The following is an 11,564-nucleotide window of genomic DNA, read 5'->3' on the forward strand; positions in this document are numbered from 1 at the left end:
ATGTGAGATGACATTTCCCACAGATGCTTCCCAACAGAGCCTGTTTTCTGTGGGGTCAGAGAATCCTCCCTCAAGATTTCCCTGCAAAACACTCTTCGACATGTTAAACTCTTTCAGAGTTTTTTTGCAGGCTAATCCCCTCTGCGATAGATGAAGCTGGGTCCCAACGGCTCATTTACTCTAGCTTTATCCCTTGCACTCCCATCTGGCAGAGCTTCACCTCGTGCCCTTTGCTCTAAAACGCCCCACGAGTTGGAGCTGCCTAGCGCAAGGGGAGGCTGTGCTGAGGTGCCTCGAAAGCATTTCCCAAAAACCAACCTCTCTTCTTTTGCGAAGTCCCTGCCATCGCTACGAGCCACAGCGGGAGAAAGGAGGTGACCTTTTTCCTTTTTTGTGCTGGGTGAAAGTCACTGTCTGGCAGGAGTGCAGAGTGGTGCGGACCCCCATGTGTGGCTGGAGCTCGCTGCGATAAGCCGGTTGTTTTCCCCCTCTCCTTTCCCCTCCTGGCGCTGCGACGGGCTTATCTGGGCGCCTGAGTTATGTTAAGTAGCGGGTGCATGCCTGCTCTCTGTTCTCCTCGCTGCTTTTACTCCTTGGATTTCAATTCCAAACATGGTTATCCATTTGGGGTCTCTCTCCTTTCTGCTGCCAAGTGATACACATTCCACACTCAACACCAGCTCCCTCCGCTGCTCTCTCACGGTCGCTATTTCCAGTTGCTGGAGGGCTGGCGAGAGAGGCAGTGCAACAAGATCTCTGTCCCGTCTGAGAGTTTTCCAGCTAATGGCCTCTACTCTTTCTTCAGCTGAGCTCTTTTGGCCTCATATTTGCCAGCTCTGTTTCTCACTGGCGTGGCTAAGGAAGCGTCCAGCTGCTGGTTTGTGAGCCACGAAGAGGAAAAACGAGGCCTTTTGGGGCACGAAAACGTTTGGCGGCACTTTAACATGTCTCTCTGAAGCGTGCTGCTGCGGGGCCGGCCGGCGCTCAAGAGGAGGAGGAACAACAACAGCAGCTACCCAGCAGCTCTGATTTCAGACCTCTGCAGCACCCTTTGTGTATGACAATTCATTTTGAGCGCAGGACGGCTGGGGAGGGTGGGGAGTGGGGAAGGATGAGCGCAAGCAGCCTCTCTTGGGACCAGGCTGTTCTCCAGCCTCCGGTGTGCGATGCCTGGAAGGAGATTATGGAGGGAGCAGCCTACCAGCTGGCCAGCTGCATCGTCCTCCTGGGTTACATGGGGGGAAGTGGTATCTTTGGGTCCCTCTACATCTTTGGCCTCCTGGCCCCAGGCTACTTCTGCTATGCTCTCTGGGGCTGGCTGAGCGCCTGTGGGCTGGATATCTTCATCTGGAACATGCTGCTGGTCCTCATCTGCTTGCTTCAGCTGGCTCACCTGGCTTACCGGCTCCGCAGAGACACCATCCCGGAAGAGTTTGACCTCCTCTACAAGACCATGTACCTGCCCTTGCAGGTGCCCCTGGATGTCTACAAAGAAATCGTGAAGTGCTGTGAAGAGCAAGTCCAGTCACTAGTCAGAGACCAGAATTACGCGGTGGAGGGCAAGACGCCCATCGACCGCCTCTCGTTGCTGCTGTCTGGCAGGTAAAGGCTCTCCTGTTTCTGAACAGAGTCTGACAGCAAAGCACCGTGGGTCACTGTTGTATTTTCACCCTCTCTAGAAACTAGGGTGAGGATTGTTTCCTTCTTCTGAAAGGGCTTTGAGATATGCATCTGTTTGTTGAGGACGGAGGTAATTTGCTTTTGGGGGATGTTTTTGTTTTCTTTTGTTTTTCTAAATTAAAATATTTCAGGGAACGGTTTGCAGAATCAAGCTATGTGCAGTGAAGCAGCCAGCCTTCCCTTGCTGTGATACTGTTGGGAAATTCTTACCTCTTTCTCTGTCATTTTAAAGTGATCTTATTTCTGATGGGAGCAGACTGGCTGTGAGAGAGTGTTTCTCAAGGCAGGAGGGCAGTGTGGCTGGACCTGTGGTCTCTGGGGGTACCAGACACACCTCTGAGCGATCAGCTGTGCACTGAGTATGCCGAGTCCTCAGTTCACCTGCTCCCCCTGGCCAGAAGCGTTCAGGGAGAGGTTCCACCCCTGTTCCCAACACCTCAACCCTCAGGGCTCTGAAATTTTTCACTTTGAGGGTCACTTCATCAAAAGAGAGAATGCTCTCCTGTGGTGGATCCCACCTCATGAGGCCTCTTTCTTTCCCTGTGCTGTCATGATGTTCCTTCCTCTGGACCACCAAGGAGGGAGAACCTCAGGGATCTCTAGATAGTCACATTGGGGATTTGATTACTGCGTGAACTGTGCTGATGAAGTACTGGCATTTGTTGACCTGAGATGCTGTGGCATACCTCTATGAGCATATCTCAGTGATGTGCAAAATCCAAATGCATACAAATAGTAATGATATTGGTTTCCTAGCCAGGCACTTGGTGTGGATGTCAAGTGAGAGTGCGAAAGGAAGGATATCTGTAAATGGGAGCAGTGCTGAGCTGTAGGAGGTGTGTGTCTCAAGGATTTTCCTTTGGGAAGACAAACCCAGCATCACGTGGGGCCCATGTTTTACTGCGGTGGTCCACCCTCTGTGGTGGGGGTGAGGGGATGTGTAAAGAAGAAGGGCTGTCCTTCCTTTTTTTGGTGTTTGACCCTTTTCTAGAACGTGTTAAGATCATACTGGGACCACTGACCAGTGCTGAATGTCAAAGCACTGGGAGGAAATTGGGAACGTGTGTTTCCATTAGATGTCTTTCCCCTTACCAAACGTCTGTGCTGAGCAGCTTGCTTTGAAGCTTACCGTATCTGCAGATAATGTCAGTGGGGAAGAGTCTGTGCTGTCTTGCCCTGCACTGGATAATCTCATGCTGCTCCATGGGCATGAAAGTGCTGCAACGGACAGTAAGCCAGTGTTGGTGGGGTAGTTCTGCTCTCTTTTGCAGTGGGAAGTATGTGTCATGGCTGGTATAGGATGCTCTGTGGAGATGGGATTTGATTTGCATTTCCTGGTACCCACTTTATTGCCTTGTGAGGTCCTTGCTGACCCAGCAGAGCATTGCTGCTATTATGGTGCCCCCTCTTACACTGAACAAGAGCAAGACAAGGAGGGGCTTGGAAATGCAGAATGCGCCTGGATCAGGAAACCTGCCCTGCAATCCCTGACCCTTCCAGGCAGCGCTCCCAGCTGACTGGAAGTCAACAGTGAACTGAGCCTTGTAACTCCTGAAAGCTAGAATTGCCTTTGTGCGTTGTACAACAGGGGAATGTGGTGACATGGAGGCAAAAGGCCCCACATCTGGTGGTGCAGAGCTACAAACAGAGCTCGAGTGCCCTGCCATTGCCCCAGGCCTGTGCAGCTGTCCTTCTCTGCTCCCACAGCCAAGCTGGGTGCAAGTTTGACCTTGACATTGGTAGGCAATCATAGCAAAAGTAGGGGGAAGGGATACTTTGAAAGCACAGAGGCCGAGGGAGATTGAATGGTAACGTGTAGCAAACTATGAGCTCGCAGTGTGATATGTCAGGAACGATGGCCAATGTGATTTTGGGGGGTTCTAGGTGTAACAGCAGGAAACAGAAAACAGATGGAGTATGGGGAAGTGGCAGCAAATATTGTTTCCCACAAAGGGGGGACAGTCCCATAGACTGGAGCATTTGCAACTGTCCCGGAGAGGGTATGAGACATGTGTGAGATGGGGAGAAGCCCTTTCCTCCCTGTTGGGACCAGCTGCCTGCATGTTGTGTGAGCTGACCAGGTTCATTTGACATATATTTTGTGGCCTAAGTCTGTGCGCCTCACCTGTCCTCTCTGCAGGATCCGAGTGAGCCAGGACGGGCAGTTCCTTCACTACGTCTTTCCGTACCAGTTCCTGGACTCTCCAGAGTGGGAGTCGCTGCGACCCTCCGAGGAAGGAACTTTCCAGGTAACCCCGCGTGGCCCCGCAGCAGCCCAGCCTTGCTCCTTGCCCCTTCGTTGCGTGCCTGAGAAGGGAGTGGAGGGGGCTCTTTGTGCCATTCAAAGCTAATTGGGAACTCTCCTGCCCTTCCTCGTGGTTTAGCCAGCACAGGATGGTGCGATCAACTGTGTCATCTTTTTTTCCTACTTTCCTCTGAAGACCTCAGTGTGTGCTCCTACTATCAGCTGATAGCAGGGAGGGTGGAGCATGGTGCTCCTTCCAGCTTAGCAGGGAGATGAGGTATCAGATTGCTGGCTCTCTTCCATCACAGCGTTCCCTAGTACCTGTATTGATGCATTTGCCCTGCACACTGCTAGCAGGGCACATCGTGCCAGCATCAAGATGGCAGCCATGGCAATACGCAGCAGTGATGTAAATCCATAAATATCCTGTTCCTCACAGAAGTTTCTGATGGTGATGTGTTTGGGGTGGAGAAGCAGAAAGGATGATTCACACCCGAATATGGTTCTTTCTGAGCAGAAGAATCCCCTGCTGAGAGGCCAGACCAATTTTTACTTGCAGCAACTGAAAGGATTTTGCTCTTGCTGTCAACACCCCACAGTATTTGTTTGGCTTTCCTTCTGGAGGAGATTACTTAAGCCCACATCTCTCTGTCTTTAACTCACATCCCGGGACAGGCTGATCCCTGTCAGGATGTCAGCCTAGAATATGTCAGTTAGGACATATGAGGAGGGGTTTTTGCATGGGACAATCATGAAAGAATGATGATGCTTTCTCATGAGGGCAGCCACATTCGGACTTGGTTAAACCAGGACAGCTCTCTGAATCTGCTTTCCTCAGGTCTGAATTTGGCCCATGTACTGTGTGAACGGGTCATGGTGGTTGCTTCTGAAAGCTACGCCATGGCAGGTGATTATGGGTTGCAAGAGGAACGGTTGCAGGAGATGGCTGACCATGTGACTGTGTCACAGGGCTACAGCTCATAAGCAGAAATAGGGATGTCAGGCCAAGATAATGGAGTTGACAAGGGAAACAACAGCATGGCAGTACTAGGGGTGGGGGTATCTCATGTTTTGCACAGGGCTTCAACCCAGCAGCAGATTGCTGCTAGCTCCAGGATTGTATTCACCTAAGAGTCATGACTGAAATCTGTCCTGCTGCTCCGGTTAGGAGGCAGGTTTTCTTATTACCTCTCGCTTAATCCCTCACAAGAAGCAGAGGCTTTCAATTGCTGTGCCAGAAATTGGTTAGGAAAATGAGATTCTGGTCATTTCAGTTTCTATATGACTGTTCTTCTCACTCACCTCAGCCTGGGAAAGTTCTCAGGTTTTATCTCCTATATTTCTTTCATAAGGCAGCTGCTTGCATGGCAGTGGCATTAAATATCAAACCCAAGGACACACACATGCAGCCAAGCCGTGTTCAGCTTCCCAGTGGCCCTCTGCCATGGTGGCTGGCCAAGGAGACCCCTGGATCTAGAGTGAAAGGGAGCCCCCGGGATATTTTGGCTCCAGCACTTGTTCACATGCCGGTGTCTCCATTACACTCGGATGTTCTTCTTTGGCCCAAGGCAGTTTGACCCTTCTTGTGTTTCTTACCCCCTTTTATTATTATTAAATTTATATATTACAATATACACTTATGCATTGTATAATTTTTTTATTATTAATATCCTGTTCTTACAGCTAGGGATAAAAATGGCTCTGTTTGCATTGGCAAAACCCAAAGCAAACCGAAATGTTCTCTAAAATCAACCCAATAAAACCTTGAGTGAGTTCCCTATCTACGTACAAACACAGTAAACCCCTTTTATTTCCTCTCTCACTGAGCTGTGCCGTGCATCCTTTGAGGCCATTCAACCCTACAGGACACAGCAGAGCTGGCAAGATGGGATGTCCCTCTGGTGTAGGGTGGCAAGGCAAGCCTTCCAGGTGGCCCTTCCCATACCCAGGGGCTTCTTGAAGCAGGGGGCGTGTGACCCAGCAGCAGGACAGGGCGGTAGACTGCTGCAGGGCTACCCACTGGTGACTTGGGCCAGCTGGGCACACAGCAACATCTCCCTCCATAATGTTTCTATAGAGGGAGAAGGCCATCTGTGCTACGCTGCTCATTTCAGCTACATCACTTGGGTGTCAACAGGGAGCATCATCTGAAAGCAAGAGGGTGAAGTGTAGCTGGTCATGTGGCTAGGTTAAGGAAGGTCATGCCGCTAATGGCATAGGATAACTGGGTCTCTGGCTCGTTGGGGAGAGGAAGCAGAGGCAGGTAAGGATTTATCTGATCGTTTGGCTTGGGCAACCTGGCTCTCCATCCCCGCTGTCTCCAAGGAGAGCAGGCGTCAAAGGGGCTGGGTGCTTCACTAAAGAGAAGCATGCAGCCCCAAGGTGGGTGACCCCTGACTGCGCAGTGGGGCTTACTCTGCTCCCTTTCTGCCCCACAGGTCACGCTGACGGCTGAGACTGATTGCAGCTTCATCACCTGGCCAAGGAAGAAGCTGTATCTTCTCCTGAGGAAGGACCGCTATGTTGCCCGGCTCTTCTCCTCCCACTTGGGCTATGACATCTCGGAGAAGCTCTACTCCCTCAATGAGAAGCTCTTCGCTAAGTTCGGCCTTCGCTTCGATATCCGCTTGCCCAGCCTCTACCACGTCCTTGGGCCGGCCTCCTCCGAGGGGGAGCCGGAGGACTGTGAGGAGCTGACGCCTGCCTCTGGCCAGGCTGGTGCCTCTGAGCCTCCTCCGCAGCCGCCACCACCGCCGCCGCCGGCTCCGCGCCTCAGGGCATCCCGTCCTGACAGTGACCTGCTGGGTGAGGACTCCACCAGTCTTGTCTTGGAAGATTTTGCTGAGTTGCCGGGGTCTTTTATGGACTATGTGAGCGAAGGGGAGTATATGAAGTGAGGGCACTCCTGGCATGGGCACGCCTCACCCTGTGTGGGACCCCTGTGTAAGTACCCACTTGTGGAAGCAAGTCCTTCCTGCGATGCAACTGCCCAGGCAAAGCAGTGGCCCCCAGCTTCTCACTCTAGTTTGCCATGGGTTTGCTCCTCTGCAGCTTTTTTTTTTTTTTGCCTGTTGCCCCAAAGAATCCTGGGAAGAGGGCTTCATCTGTGTGATTTTTTCTTAAGGAGAAGCAGCAGGATGAAGGCTTGACTCCAGGCACCAGTTGCACTGTGGGGTGGAAGGGCCAATAACCTGGCTGTAGGAAGCTCTTCCCTGCCCTGTCCTCTCTCCATCCCTCAGGGGAGGCAGAGAAACTGAAACGGTGTCCAGGCTGGCAGGTGGTACACAAGCGTCCACAGAGACACCACAGGGCTCGACCTGGCTCACCATGAGGTAGAGCTGTGCCTGGAGATACTACAGTATTAGGCTGAGGAAGATGTCTGCAGGTGAGAGAGCAGACAACCCAGGAGATGCTGTCAGGGGTAGAAGCAGCTCCAGGCTTTACAGCAGATTGATAGCCAGGAGTTTCTGTACACCCTGCAAGTGCTCAGTCTGGGCAGGGGGAGAAAGCTCAGAGTCCTTTGTCCCCCTGCCCAGCGCAGTTCATCCCAGCACTCACTGTATCCTCCTTGTTTCTGCTGAGCTTCGGCTCAGCCAGATCAGTAAGGTATGCAGACTGCACTGCGTGGCACAGCTCTTGCCTCCAGTCACCCTGGCTGGGTTGATGGTCTACACGTTCTTTTAACGTGCCCCAAACTCTGCTTTCAGGTGAGTGGGAATCAGATGCTTTCTTTCAAAATGCCAACTCCTTGCTCTGCAAGGGAAAAATTCCCAGGCCTGGTCGATATTGGGGCAGAGGAGGAATGCAGGCAAACAGAAATAGATGGGAAGGTGGCTTGTGCTTGAAATTCAGGTTCAAGTGGCCAAGAGAGAAATTCCACAGTGAGCTACTTTTAGCCAACCGCTGCACACCAGCTGCAGACCCCGAAATGTGCATTCCTGCTTCTGCCCCGTAATAGCTGCTTTCTGGCATCCAGCTGCCAGACACCAAGCCTGGGACTGGGATTTCTTCCTAGAAGCAACCACTGCATGTGTCCCGGTTGAGTCTGCGTGACAGGGAGGAAGTTGCAGGGCTGGGCTGCAGCTGGGGAGGCCATCTTCCAGCAGGCATCCTCAAACACGATGCACCATCACACCCTGGTCTTCCCTGAGCCCTCTTGGGTCTACTGTTGTGCTGCAAATGCTCAGGTTGTGGACTCAGGGGCAGGGAGCATGAAGCAGGACACACTGACTCTTGGCACAAGCTCTGGCAAGTCTACAGTAATCTTCCCTACCTTGCAGTGCTTGTGTACAAGCCTCACCACTGTGATGGCAAAGGTACCATCCCTCTTAGGTGCTCTATATCAAAAGGCTGTCTGGGTCAGACAGCACTTGCTATTTGCAGTAGGTCTCTGGTGGAAGCAGCGTTTTTCACTGTTTTATCCATTTGCTGTTCCTAGTGTTTCAGCACAGTGGAACTGGAAGATATTCCTGTTTTGTACAGTTCTGCTTTGAGTTGAGTCATGTGCCTGTTGCTGTACTGCTTCCATGCCTCCAGACTTAAAATCTGGGATATGGAGAAACTGAAGGAACAAGTGCATTTTGTTTGAATCAGATAAAGAGTCAGCAGGAGTTTTGCTTTTCTTTTTTTTTTTTTTTAATGGAGGCAGAGAAAAAACCATCTTCATTTTTTTTCTAGCTTAGTAGTCCTAGGAATGTGAAGTCCCTGGTTCTGCTGGTAGACTGCTGGAGATATGAATTTGCAGCTTTTTTGGTCCTTATGTGGAGAGGCAAGAACACGGAATCCCTTATGAGACAGCCATCCTTCTAACTGTCAGGCATGTCTGTTGCATAGATGTAATCAAAAATGAATGCAGTTAGTGTTGTAAATGTGGCGAAGTCACTTTGTCTATGCTTTGCTTGTATAGTCATTGGCAGAAGTCTCCTGGTTGACCAAACTCAATAAAATCAGCATTTCAAATGAAATTATAAGAGGAAGGAGACAAGGAGCACCGTAGCTTTTTTTCACTAGTTTCCACCCATTTTTGGTACTGAGTCAATACTGTGAACATACACGCAAGAGGTGTGTGTGTGTATGTGTGTGTTGGGCAAAGCTTGTGCTACACAGCCCAAAATTATTCTTTCTTTCACACAATCCTTTTAAAACATGTTGGAAGCTTTTGTCTTTCTAGATCTTGTGAATGAGGCAGTATCAAGGTGCGCTGATACTTGTAGTAGAGACCTGCAATAAAAGCCAAAATGTTTCAGAGGCTGATATTAGCAGTGGGAGAGGAGGAGGATCTTCCTTGTCTGTCAGTCTGGAGACAATAGCCAGTGTGTGGTATTTTAATTTCTAAGGTACTTAGACAAGGAAGTCTAAGTCTGGTTATATGTGTCCATAACAGTGGAACGAGCACTTCCTTCTTACTCTGCTCACCACATGGGTGTCCTAATCACTTCACGTCCCAGCAGCACAACAGCAATTGTCACATCTGGACAATATTCCACAGCAACCTCAGCGCCTAACCACAAAAATTAGTGATACGGAGGGGCTGCAGTTTTTCCTTCTGGCCAGGCACTTGTCACAGCGCAGCAGATGATCTGAGCAGGTCTGCCACAGCTCAGGGAAAGTGCTTTCATAACTTTTTCCTTAGAAGTGGTGACAACATCCATCGTAAACAGGGATATTCCCTGCAGTGTCATTGGTTGAAGTAAGCGATAGCTGCGCTCCCAGAGATCAGAGCTCCCCGGGGGCTTTCCCCAGGTCTGTGCTCTCATCTGCTTCCCTAGCAACTTCCAACCTGGGTAATCACCTTCCACCTCTCTAAATTCCCCATGCTGAACTGCTTCTATGGATCACGTTCCTTTTCATTTTCTGTCACTGCAACGGCCACCTTGCTATGCCACAGTGCAGGAGGGCAATTCTTGAATGCCCAAAGTCCCGCGAAGATCATGCAGCACAAAATATTCCTGGGACATATATTGGCCTACTATTCTTATCATCTAGTTCCTTGAAAGAGCTTCTCATCTGCTTATGAGCAAGACAGACTGTGATATCCCGCTGATAAGCACATACTTCTCTGAGGAGGAGAGATATTTCAATAACTTACAGGCTGCCTGTTTAAAAGAGGCAGCTTCAAAGGTTCTGTTCAAAACTTCTTTTAACAGCGTACTGCTGTATAGCTTAATGCTTCGTAGCAAACTAAGCTTTATTCCTTGCATGAAAATTCAAACAACCAAAAGCCACCTGCTTTATCCCCCTTTTCATATCGCATTTGCTCTAGTTCATTGCTATCAAGCGCTTGCAAGATGTGGGGCTGCTGCTACTTAGTTTTGTAGAGTTAGATCTGGGGGCTGGCTTTCTATCTGATGGGTGAGGCAGATGGATGGATGCTTGATGGCCTGTAGCTTAGTATCTAAGTTAGTAGGAATTGGTTTATACCCGCTTTGAGAGCAAAATCAAAGGAGCTGTAGGCTTTTAACTGATATTACAGAAGGTGCTTTGGAGGGATTTGGTTTTGCTGCCTCAGGATGGGTGGGTAACTCCATTTTCTGATTTATCACATGTTGAAGAATTACATAGTTTTGCATGCTAATTTAGGAGGGGAGGGGAGAAGGAGAGCTAGTGATGGGCTCCATGAAGTTTGTCTCTTGGAAAAGTTTGGAAGTAAGAATTATTCCTGTGATAATAATGGTGCTCTCTTTCTTTCTATCTCTTCCCCTCTCTCATTTTCCTCCCCCTCTCCTCCACTGCTTTCCTTCTGCAGCCTCTGAAAACCTTCTCCGGAGTTACCCCCACGCTCTCTGCAAAGGACGAGCCCCTCTGGCTCCCACTCACACCCCCGAACTCTAGGGAACAACAGGCTGGTTTGATCCTGAAGCCTCTCCAAGGGAGCATCTGCTCACACGGGTTTCTGACCAGAGAGACACTCTTTAGCAAGCACTGAGACGTCTGCCTGCAGACATGTACACTCAGGAGCACGTGAAGCACACGCGTGAGACTGTGGTGTGACACTCCAGCACCTCCCACCCCACGGTTGTTCACCAGAGCTGTCTGCCCCAGTGTTCTTCCCTGGTTTGTTTTCTAGTCCTGCCTCTCTGAGCTGTGGCGGCAGCTCTGATAACAAGGTACACCGATACCGCTGCAAGCGATACCAGCCTGCTCGCAGAATCTGTGTTCCCTTTGATTTAATGATTCCCATTAAAGTCAGAGATGAAACTACTGGTGTTTGAGGATTTGAAAGGTTTGAGATGATCTCAAGGCAGGGGAAAGGACAGGGGAAAATGGGCTGCCTGATGGCTTTGGTAATAAGCTTGTAATGTGGGCTGCCTGATGGTTTTGGTAATGGGGTTGCAATGGAGAGCATGATAGGGAGATTTGATATCATGCACCTCACCGGGCATCCGCTGGACTAAGACCAGAAATTCCTTTTCCAGGGGTTAGGATTTCTCATGTATGACAAGCTCCACTTCTCAAAGAAGTTACTCACTTCTGGTGAAAGGTCAGTCGTTTGAGTTGATTCATATGGAATATGAAAGGGGAGGAATTGGGACTGGGGGCAGGTGCAGGCAAGAAGGAGAGCCTGAACCCTTTTTCTTTGTTTTTTTTGTGCTCAGCGGGGGATGACCTCAGGGTGCACACACTGAGGGAAGAAATGAAT

The 11,564-nt window shown here is 50.1% G+C and overlaps 1 protein-coding gene across 2 annotated transcripts; it reads left to right on the top strand.

Moving 5' to 3' along the window:
• The first annotated feature begins 671 nt into the window (after nt 1-671).
• POPDC2 (popeye domain containing 2) lies at nt 672-11,125 on the top strand. 2 transcript variants are annotated; one of them, XM_054837158.1, is made up of 4 exons: nt 672-1,602; nt 3,821-3,929; nt 6,364-6,868; nt 10,671-11,125. In XM_054837158.1, exons 1-3 carry the CDS (start codon nt 1,058-1,060, stop codon nt 6,820-6,822), a joined length of 1,113 nt encoding a protein of 370 aa, XP_054693133.1. In that variant the 5' UTR covers nt 672-1,057; the 3' UTR covers nt 6,823-6,868; nt 10,671-11,125. The 2 variants fall into 2 exon arrangements, with proteins under 2 accessions (XP_054693133.1, XP_054693141.1); XM_054837166.1 differs by having other exon boundaries at nt 6,364-6,730.
• The last annotated feature ends 439 nt before the right edge of the window (nt 11,126-11,564 follow it).

This window comes from Grus americana, chromosome 1 (genome assembly GCF_028858705.1).
Source record: "Grus americana isolate bGruAme1 chromosome 1, bGruAme1.mat, whole genome shotgun sequence".
Classification (NCBI taxonomy): Eukaryota; Metazoa; Chordata; class Aves; order Gruiformes; family Gruidae; genus Grus; species Grus americana.

Excerpts from the sequence above, each read along its gene's own strand:
- POPDC2 (XM_054837158.1), top strand. The coding sequence starts at position 1,058 with ATGACAATTCATTTTGAGCGCAGGACGGCTGGGGAGGGTGGGGAGTGG. Across the intron at positions 1,603-3,820 it reads TCGTTGCTGCTGTCTGGCAG|GATCCGAGTGAGCCAGGACG; the intron begins GTAAAGGCTCTC and ends TCCTCTCTGCAG. Across the intron at positions 3,930-6,363 it reads CCGAGGAAGGAACTTTCCAG|GTCACGCTGACGGCTGAGAC; the intron begins GTAACCCCGCGT and ends TCTGCCCCACAG.